This window comes from Limulus polyphemus, unplaced genomic scaffold (assembly GCF_000517525.1).
Source record: "Limulus polyphemus unplaced genomic scaffold, Limulus_polyphemus-2.1.2 Scaffold3348, whole genome shotgun sequence".
Taxonomy (NCBI): Eukaryota; Metazoa; Arthropoda; class Merostomata; order Xiphosura; family Limulidae; genus Limulus; species Limulus polyphemus.
The window spans coordinates 87,764-99,372 of NW_013668958.1; the positions used below are offsets into that span (position 1 = coordinate 87,764).

Here is an 11,609-nt window from a genome sequence, read left to right on the forward strand (position 1 = left end):
GTCACAAGAACGTCGAATCTGAATCACTTGAAAAAAACACGGGGGTGCTTAACTTTTTTCCAGGTGTATATTTACTAAACACTTCTATGAACTTAAAAACAAAAAAATTACACCAGACTGTTTAACTCTTTCAGTTACCAATTTTAGAAACAAAAACTCTTACTTGTCCAAAGCTTTTGCTGCTTCATGAAGGCCACGTGCTAAACCATCATGTATTAAAGCCAACTTGAGGACTTCCTGTAGGGCTGTGTTAACATCCATAGTCCCAGCCACTGCACCTTCTCTGTTGATGAAAGTTAAAATGTTAATAACTAAAAATCAAAAAGATTTGGGATCTGAATAATATGTACAGCATATATTAATTTTATGGAGTTTTGAGTCTTTTTTTCTTCACCATATAGTAACCTAAAATAATTTAGCTATGTGAACATATATATATTAATTCTATTGTTCACTCGTGAAGGTGCAAGCACCATAATTCTTTTTCATAGAAATTATGTAACCTTAAACGTATTTCAACCTTTGAATGATTTTTTTATACTTCTACATTTAGGAATTTTTCTAGTGTATGGCATATAATAATTGTATAGTTAATTTGTAAAGTTGCAAGAAACAATTCTTTTTCACAAATATTAACCTTAAACATACTGAAACCTCAGGTTGTTTTTATTTCTATATTTAGGAATAATTTTTGTAGTGTAAAATACAAAGTTCTGCTTAAAAATACTTGATATAAATTAAATTTTTATAGTGTCACTGCTAAGCCAATAAAGCTGAAAAACTGACTAGTTCCACTTTAAAACTAATCCTATTTTCTTCATGATACATCAACTCAACTGACCACATGTAGCCAATGAAACAGAAAATTTGTAATTAACGACTTTAGTATTAAGTGTGTACAGTATTTGGGTGCTACTAACACAGATAGCACAACTTGCAATGTTTAAAACAAACAGTAAGTAACAGTAGGGAAGTAAACAATAATTTTAAAGAAAAAATAAAAACTTAATTAACTATTAGATATTTTGAGAGACTGTTCTCATTATATGTACACTGCATAATCCTTGAACAAACACTCCAGAACAAAATCAACACCACAAAAACTGTTAATGGACCTCTCAAACAAGTGACAAAAATAGAATATCCAATAATAAAATTGAAGTAGAACATCACAAGACCAAGATAAACAAAGCATACTTTTTTGTAAACTGTAGAACTACACATGTTCAAGTGAGATATTCTGTAACACTTTAGTTATTTAATAAAAATTGTGACTTCTGACATTTTCCCAGCATAGTAAATTTTTAAGTATTGAGAAGTTTAAAACATTCATATATAAATTAGACTATTTTTGAATTAAGCTCAATTTGCTTATTACTAAGGTTGGATTATTCCAGTTAACCAAAATTATTTTTATTGGTTTTGCATTAATAATGGGTTAAGGGTAAAAAATATACTAACAGTACAGGTACTAAACTGAATAAACAATTAATTATAATCTTTATGAACAGGAATGTAAGAAAAATTTATTTAACTAACTACATTCATATTAGTTGTTAGCTAAGTACGTAACTTGCTCTGATTGCAGGTTAATTTTAAAATTTCTCCTCAAACAACATAAAATGTATGTATAACTTCTAACGATCACCCAGTCCTACTTCTATACTTCTCTTCATCTTGTATATTTTGGCCATGACAAACAAATACAGCTATATGCAAGTAGAAATGCAACAACACTTAAAAATAATGTATAAATCAACGATTACAATATTAAATAAATAAACATACTCTGCCATACCATAGAACAATTTTCTGGGTTAGAAAAAATAACTGAAGTGCTTTCTTTTACCATACCTATTGAATAATTACATGAAAAGTTGTCTTGGGTCTACATATATTTAAACACAGTGCTCCTTCGTCTTAAGCTAACTTTCCGTGTTGGGTTGTCCATCCACTTCCTTAGGCTAGTTACATACTTTGTTCTTTGCTATCCTCTTTTTTTTCCCTTGATCTTTCCTGTCAGTAACAGATATTCTAAGCCATCTTTGCAGATAACATGTCCTAGAAATTGTAACTATTTTTTTTTTCTGATGGTTTTTTTATGAGATATTCTTGATTTTGCTCTTTCTAGCACTTTTTCACTTGTAATTTTTTCAGCCCATGCTATCCCAAGCATTGTTCTCCAAAACCATATTCAGTGGCTTGTACCTTCTTTAGTTACCATCCAACATTCACATCCATATAGTAAAACAAACCAAACATAACTTGAGTGTTAACAGTCACATGAATATTTTTGTACTTTAGTACTGGGCTCGTTTTACAGAAAGAATCTATTGCCATTCCTTTTCTTTATCCATCTGTTGTTATGGTTAAGCCTGATTATTTTCATTTGTCAACATGTTTTATTATATCCTCTTTGCTTTATATATTACAGGGTGGTACAAGTGTTTCCTTTGATATGATCATAGTCTTTTTTGAGGGATAAAGCTTTGATTTCACTTTCAAGAACCACTATGTTCAAAAGATGTTGCAGATCTGATTCTGATCCTGCTGTCAAAACTATGTCATCTTCATATCAGAGGTTTCTCAAATTGTATCTGCTCAGATTTACACCAGTTAAGTGTCTGATGTCTCTTAGGATATTTTCACTGGAGATGTTAAATAAAGCAGGTGATCAAACACCCTTGTCTCATTCCTCTTTGTTTTTTGAAGACACTCAATTCATCATATGCCCTCATTATTGCTGTTTGATTCCAATAGATTTCAGATCACACAAAGATCTTTGCCATCAATATCTAAAATTTAAGGACACCAAAAACAATTCATCATGTTTCACTTTATCAAAAGCTTTTGTATGGTCAATAAAACAGAGGTAGAGGTCTCTTTTAACCTCAATTGCACTTTCTATGAGCATTTGTAGAATAAATATGGTATTCATAGTTCCTTTATCATCAACAGAACCGTTTTGTTCTAGAGCTATTTCTGATATTATTTCATCATGGGGATTTGGAAAATAATATCAGTCATGTGACCCATTAGACTAATTATGCAATGTAATTTCTATTCAGTTGCTCCAGGTTTCCAACAAAAACTGATCTACTCAAATCTATGGGAATTTCACTGCTGTCATATATTTTATTAAAGTTGTATTATATATATATATATATATATTCCAACTTACATCTTTTAGGATGGGTGGTCCATCTATGTTATTTTTTATTTCTGGTTTGTTACCTCTATTGTCCTCAAAAAGCTCTTCAATATAATTAGACCACCTATTTAGAATATCTTCTTCCACAATTAAGATTGGTGCCATCTTCTGCCTTTAAGCCTCCCCTATTGGAACATGATGTTTTGTATTCCAATTATTCTTTACTTCTTGAAGCAGCATATTTCTTTTACTTCTTGTTGACCTTCTTATCTAATCTTTTATACATCTCTGGGTCTCTATAAGTTCTAGAATGTCATGTCAAACATTTATTTTTACTTGTTTGGGGAAAATTTCTTCTGTTGTTTCTATATATTTCTTCAGTTGTGTCTAAAGAGTCTATATCCAGAATGAGCCTTTGCAAAGTATTTATGCAAGAAATCCTTTCTTTTCATGGCAGATTTCAAATGATAAGGTAAGTCTTAAGTGAGCTCAAAATTTCACATATTTTTTAGATCCAAATACAGCTTAGTTCCTTGGCTTGATAGATTATAGTGGAATTCTATGGTATTGATAGTGTAATTTATGATTTCTGGTTATTTCAGAATGTATATATAAAACCTAAAAAAATCATTTTGTTTCACATCTTTTTGTAAAATTTGATAAGGCTTAGCAACCTACAGCAAACAGCAAAGTTCAAATTTCATAAGTAGGAGAGAGAATTCTTTATTTACTGTTCTAAGTTTTAAGAAACATAACTGAAATTTAAGAACTTAAAAAAAGCATAATTTATATTTATTTCTTAATTTTCTATCGAGGTTACAAAGTCGGTCAAATCAAACCAACCCATAGTAGTGAAAATAACAAAATATTTTTTTCTAAAAAATTTTTGATAATTTCACATCTGAAACTTGGAAATGTTCTGTTGCATAAAAGTATTTGTAATATTAAAATCAAAGTTACTTTGCATGTCGGATAGTCAACATTCTCAAACAAAAAATTTTACGAGAAAATCTTTAATTAAAAAATCTTAATACTAAATATAAAAACCTAATATTTTGTATAATGTTTACCAATAATCTGCAAAATTTTGTAAATATATGTGTACATTATCAAAATATCTATAGTATAATTACTCTCATGGTTACGAGCTGGATGGAAGGGTCTCATTTGACTTCTTCATATAGAGAAAACAAAAGTTCAGTCATCTGAAGAATATCAGTGATAAAAAAACAAAGTTGTTAGAAGTCTTTTATTGATGTTGTCAAAGTTAAATATTGAACACAATTTATACCTCAGGTTTATCATGGAAAGTTGCCTATAATGTACAAGCTTACTGTATGTAACTAAAATAGTATTGCACATAGCAACAAACAAGTGTACACAAACATGACAGTATTGCACATAGCAACAAACAAGTGTACACAAACATGACAGTATTGCACATAGCCACAAACAAGTGTACACAAACATGACAGTATTGTACATAGCAACAAACAAGTGTACACAAACATGACAGTATTGTACATAGCAACAAACAAGTGTACACAAACATGACAGTATTGTACATAGTAACAAACAAGTGTACACAAACATGATAGTATTGCACATAGCAATAAAGTGTACACAAACATGACAGTTTTGCACATAGCAATAAACAAGTGTACACAAACATGACAGTATTGCACAAAGCAACAAACAAGTGTACACAAACATGACAGTATTGTACATAGTAACAACAAGTGTACACAACCATGATAGTATTGCACATAGCAACAAACAAGAGTACGCAAGCATGACAGTATTGCACATAGCAACAAACAAGTGTACACAAACATGACAGTATTGCACATAGCAACAAACAAGTGTACACAAACATGCATTTTTATTATTACTTAAAATAACATGTTCCTGTAAATGTTTTATTTCTTTATATGGATTAAATGCAAAAGGTTTTACCACTAAATATAAGCTAGTTTTGGACGTATCAGTAAATTAGTACAACTAAAAATTTTAACCTTCATTTGGTAATGTATTTTGAGTCTTCTAAAGTCAAAATTAACCATTTATTACAGCTTTATTTGGTAGTGTCTTCAAAAGTTAAGGTTCAGTCCCTAGACATGAACCCACTAAATAGCACGATTGAAAAAAAACAAAACATCTTAACACAAAGGTGCATAAATTACTCAAGCCATTAACCTTACCATTACAGATTGGATGGGATCCACCCAGCTCGTAACCATGAGAGTAATTATAGTGATCTTTGATAACGTAAGCACATCTTTACAAAATTTTACATATTATTAATAAACATTATTAGGCTTTTGTATGCAAAATATCACTTATTTTATTAACTTTGAAGATTTCTTAAGTAATGATTTTATTGTGCTTTTTCTTTTCAAATGTTGACTATCAAACATGCAAAATAATTTTGATTTTAAGATTAAAACTACTTTTATGTATCAAAAATTTTCAAATTTGACATGCAAAATCTTTTTAACCTCCAGATAATTATCAAATGTTTTGTTATAAAAAACTTTTATATTTGACCTGTTATTTTCACTATTGTATCTCTGTACGGGTTGGGTCGATTTGATTGACCTCGTAACCACCATAAAAAATATGTTATACTTTTTTGGTTCTAGAATGACTACATATTATAACTTGAAAAAACAAATATTTAGTCTAAATAGCTTAAATCTCTTAACAGTATACATTCATATATATATATATTTATTATATTGACCTTTCAGCCACGCCTGACTAACACTATAGAAGTTACAATGATGCAGCGCACATGCACTCATGTTACTGTATCCAAGAATATAAAACTGACCCTTACAAAGTGACCTGTATTGACTGTATTTTTGTAAGATGCAGTCACATTTCAGTTATAATACATTACTACCATTTAGAAATAAAGAAATATAGCAAGCAGTTATCCCTTCTAGTTACAAACTTTGTACTCATTTGTTGGTTGCCATAGGCTGCTAAGCCTTATAAAATTTTGCACTTAGAGGATGCGAAATAAAATAATTTTTTTAGGTTATATATATATAAATTGAAATAACCAAAAATTATAAATTACTATATTGATACCATAGAATTCCACTAATTTATCAAGCTTAATAATTAACCCATATTTGGGTCTACAAAAATATGAAATTTTGAGCTCACTAAAGTCTTACCTTATTGTTTGAAATCTGCCAAGAAAAGAAAGGGTTTCCCATGTAAATAATTTGCAAAGGCTCAGAGAACCATGTGGGGGACATTCTGAGCTTTTGATTGGTTATTCACATGTCATAGACAGAAGTAGGTGTATGTAAGGAAAGAGGTGGCAGGACCACCGTTTGATTTTGTAAATGTAGTGATATATCATCAAATAGCAAAGATAAAACCTTATTTTATATTCTAGCTTGTCAATATTGGTAATTTGAGTTCCTAATTCATAAGAAACTATAGACTTTGTATTTTGACATCACAAACATCTAATTTGAACCAAACACTGCATTCAACATACCACGTGACACACAAAAATCGATATTTAGGATTTATTTAATTTAAAAAATTAACTAATGGATCATACTAATCTGATACCAAACTTATTGACACACATTCATAAAATATTAGTTTAATAAAATGTTGAATGTGAGTCAACAAATGTGTTATTACACATCCTTTAATCTGTAGCAGGCACTGTTTTAACCCTATGTGATAACACATTTGTTGACTCACATTCAACATTTTATTAAACTAATAATGAGGCAGTACTGTACTACTAGCAATAGATGTCCTTTAATCTGTAGCAATAGGGTTAAAACAGTGCTCTATTGCTAGTAGTACAGTACTGCCTCATTACAATGTCATCAGTTATAACACTTTCTCGGATTAAAACAGTGCTCTATTGCTAGTAGTACAGTACTGCCTCATTACAATGCCATCAGTTATAACACTTTCTCGGACATAATGCAGTGGTGCCTTGGACTATCGTCTGCTGCTTAGCTCATTGCTACAGAGGCTAAAGTCATTACACACTGTCACAAAATAAAGTGGGAAGTTCATAGTGCAAAGAACAGAGATATAAATATTAAGTTCAGATATGAACTTATGTTAGGAACTATGATAAGGAATTTGGAAATGTAACTCAACTGTCAAAATAGCAAGAAAGTGCCATCAATACAGCATTTGTAAAGGACAGGTTTAAAGCCATATGGGTAACTTTCTAGCCACTTGCATTTGTGGTAGTAAAGCAAACTACTGTATATCATTGGACCCAGCAGAGATTCCATTGATCTGGTCATAAATGATATCATTAAAGCGGTAATGGTTTAATTAGTTGGTTATAATGCTCCCCCACCTATATCACTCTTGGGTACACATGGCTCCCGATGGTAGAATTATAATGATGCAGTACTGTAATCAGAATTTTAGGGTATATTTATAGACATACTGATCATAAGTCTCTACACAAATCACTAATTAGGCCTCACTTGGAATACTGTGTAGAGTTTTGGGCTGCTTATCTAAGAAAGTATATTGACCTGTTAGAAGTAGAGTGGTTACTAGGATGATTCCAGGGATGGAAGGGTTATCTTAAAATCCTGGTAACGCAATCACCATCTTTATAAAGTGGCAAACAATAGCGATTCGAGTACAGATAAGTGTACACAATTTATATAGGTCTACCATATACACGTTACTGCTGTGAAAATTATTTAATTATCATTTATATATTATTGTTTGATAGTCAAATTATCAATTGAAACATCTTACCAACAGATAGAGAAATTGTTGGCCGAGGCATCATCGAGATATCGAGTAAAATGTACAACTTGGCTTGATTCTTGTCCCTATCAGCATCCTGCCAATTCATGGATTAACAACCCAACAGAATGGCCTAGTGTACAATACCCAGACATGTACTATTATCTCATGTTAAAAAAACAAATCAGAAGACAACATTTACATTATATAAAATGAGCTGAACACACATAGTTATGGTCAGATTTTGACTCCAACAGCTTTCCTATTGCTTCCTGTGTTCCACAGTTGATAACTTTCAGCCACAACACTCTTCCTTCCTTTTCACTACCTTGCTTTTGTGGAAAACGTACATTAAAAAGTAAACTACCAGGTTGAACTAGTTTTTAAAACAATTATCAACAAACTGTCTAGACTATTCTAGTCTAGGAATAGAATTCCAGAAACATTTGTTTTATGCTTATTATTAAGGCGAGCTGGAGGTCTGGGTATCAAATAGAAGGAAAGTTTGGGTCTTTTCAACTTGTTATTGGTGCAATGAATATGCAACAACTCTTTAACATATTTGTAGGTTTGGATCCACAAAAGTTTGTCACAAACACAAACAGCTGTTATAAATAAGAGTCTAGACAGCAGGCAAGTGTACATAATGAACAAAATTTTCCCTTTGTTGCACTATTTGTTTGCCTCGGTTGCTATGCAGACATTGCATTTTGGGATGGCAAAGTTCCTGCATGTCCAACCTCAAGAATACTTTACAATTTGTCTACTTTTCTCTTAATGAAATTTACAATATTAAATGGGATCAATATACAAGATCTCTGGCTCATCTTACATTCTAAACATAATAAGACACAAGTTTAAGGTTTTGAAAAAGGCAGGCTAGGTTCCAGTTAAGACAGTTTTATTTTTCTAACAACAATAATGTAATATAGTGACTTATTTGTGCATTGAATGTCAGCAGCAGTGAAGGCTAACAGCAACAGTTAACAAAAGTTTAAAAGGGGAACTGATGCTGGAAATTTCCATATGTTCGACTTTCAAATGCCGTTTGGTTTTGCCAATATAGGAGGCCTTACAGTATCCACACGTGTAAAGATAGACAAGCCAGAAACAATAAGGAATGGCAAGGTGATCTTTAGTAAGGAAAAAAATTTGTATGCAAGATATGGATTTAAAAACTAATCTGAAATCTACTTGAGGGTAGTAACAACCAAGTATGCATTCAAGTTGATTTTTTTAAAATTCAAAGCTTTGTCTACCAGTATAGGGAAGACACGAGCATATAGCAAGTTTGGGTACAGTTGATATCTTAATTGGATTTGTGAGTTTCTTTGTTAGGAAGGTGTTGGTAATGTTTTCTAATAAGCGTTGTGGGTAGCAGTTATGTTTCAGGATATCATGTAACAAAGAAAGTTTAGGGTGTAGATTAAGATTTATTGAAAATTAAAAGGTGGGTTGAAATTTTTATCTTTTCAAGGGTGGGTGTCGGTATACAAGGACAGCCCTGATGTTGAACTTGAAGCCGCTAACACTACAGTAACAGTCTTTTGGCCTTATGCGTTGATCATGTTACTGTTATTAATTATTATTACCATTATGTACGCAACCACTACCATGCGAATTGTTAGGGTAAACACAATAACAATACCGTTTTCACATATAGAACTACCAACTGTCCAATTTCAAAATGTTTTTTCTTATAACAAAAATAAACTGCTCTACTCTTAAAATTACTTAAGTCAAACAATTTTCAGAGAATAAAACTTACACTTCGACGTCAGACATTATGGTAATATTGTCAATGTCGTCACCTGAAATACATATAAAAATGAATAAATGCAGTTGATTAAAGGTACAGCTATTAATCAGAATGTAAAACTTCAGATTTTATAGGTAAAAATCAACCGATTACAAAGATTTAAAATTAACTCATAACACTCCACCTTCCTCACCATATAACAATTCAGAAAAAGATCGAATCGTCCTGACATCTCGTGGGAAAATTCTTCGGTTAATTAATATTGTTAAATGCAGCTCATATTTCTTTTGTTGATGTTGTTGTTAATTTTTGTTAACTTGAAAATGTTTTTCTTAAATAAAAATAATTCAAAATTTTATTCTAACGCCAGCACACAGACATTCTATATTTAATATAACTATTTTTTGAATTTTAATACAGTAGTATCAAGAGCCAAAAACAAATGAAGCTGCTTATGCTTTATATCTATCGATATTAAATTTATGTTTAGAGAATCATTTCTTTATTCTTCGTTTAGGATTTATAATATTGTTTGTTTTAGCTATCTGCTATAGCCACCGCTTGGAATCGAATCTCTGATTTTAGCGTTGTAAGTCCGTAGACTTACCGCTGTCCCTTCGAGGGGCTTATAATATAGACATGGATTCTTGTAAATGTTAGGATATGCATGCCACACTTATTAATTATTTGTATTTGCTTGATTATTTAATGGGAATTAATAACTGGTAATTGTGAGATTCCTGTACATACACACACTTATACACATATACATTAAAACATATATATATATATATATGCACATATACATGGGCCCACATAAATATATATGATCTAAGATATTAGATTCGTTATAGACAAACTTTATAAAACTTATAGGAACCGTTTTTTACATACAATCATCAGTTATATGCTGTCACTGTTAATAAGATTTTACAGCAGTAAGCTCAATATTAAAAGAAATGAACGACATGTGCGGAACATGCTGTCATACTATTGACAACTGTTGATATTTGACTATTGAGTGGTTGGATTTTGCTCACATCTCAATATTACATCTAAAAATTATTGTTACTTTATATTTCTTTATACACTATTTACCTTTGTACGAGCTGTGGTAGTACTTTGAGGCTATGAGTGTGTTATGACAATAACAATAAAATCCCTCTATTAGGTCAGATAAGAGAATCCCAAGAATTAATTTTTGCGTTTTCTACTTTCTTATATTACTGTATTATTGAAGCTTTCTCAGTTATTCTGAATATGTGCAGTTTTCACATAATAACACATCGTCAAGTGGCCAAGAAAGTCGTTAGTATGTATCCATTTAGTTATGACAGAATATTGTTACGTCTCCGTTTGTTAATTAACTTTCCGTAACTTCGTTCCGACGAAACTTTAGCGACACAAGTTCTTACTTAATAAAACTGGTTTATTATTTCCGAATATAACTTTACGATACACTTGATTTCAACATTCGCGCTAAAACAAATGCTATAACGAACTTCAACAATACTCTCTGACTGCAGATCAATTACTCACTGCCTACACACATTCTCACGTCACGCCGTGACCATCTTATATATACCAGAACACCCCCAATCTAGCAAATGCTAGAGCACTCCCGAAGGAACAGGATAGTTCTAGAAACGTGGCGTGACACTAGTCACGTGACCTCGCTGACACAACACTGCCCCCTCCTTAGTATTGTCCGTCCCGAACAATAACCACATACAATAAACCAATAACAATAACTTAATTAAAATGTACAGAATTACAAACACAAAATAACAATTCAACAAAGTCTCTTAATTTTACGGGACGTATCTTCTTCCGTACTGGTCTCCGTCTCGTTGGCTTCTGCTTTATATGGGGTTCATCTGCTTCATCAGTCACATCAATGGTAGTAGCTTCATCAATAGCTTCACTGTTTCTTTTCTA

The 11,609-nt window shown here is 31.5% G+C and overlaps 1 protein-coding gene across 2 annotated transcripts in view; it reads right to left on the reverse strand.

Moving 5' to 3' along the window:
- Positions 1 to 9,902, reverse strand: part of LOC106469190 (40S ribosomal protein S12-like) — a 16,282-nt gene extending 6,380 nt beyond the window's left edge. Inside the window, exons 1-4 of one of the 2 annotated variants that reach the window (XM_022397631.1) lie at positions 9,865 to 9,885; positions 9,681 to 9,723; positions 4,285 to 4,356; positions 164 to 283 (exon numbers count right to left, since the gene is read on the reverse strand). In XM_022397631.1, the coding sequence (XP_022253339.1) occupies positions 164 to 261 (98 nt within the window). In that variant the 5' untranslated portion in view covers positions 262 to 283; positions 4,285 to 4,356; positions 9,681 to 9,723; positions 9,865 to 9,885. Of the gene's footprint in view, positions 1 to 163; positions 284 to 4,284; positions 4,357 to 9,680; positions 9,724 to 9,864 lie in introns of both variants that reach the window. The other variant, XM_022397630.1, reaches the window with a different exon arrangement.
- Positions 9,903 to 11,609: the final 1,707 nt, after the last annotated feature.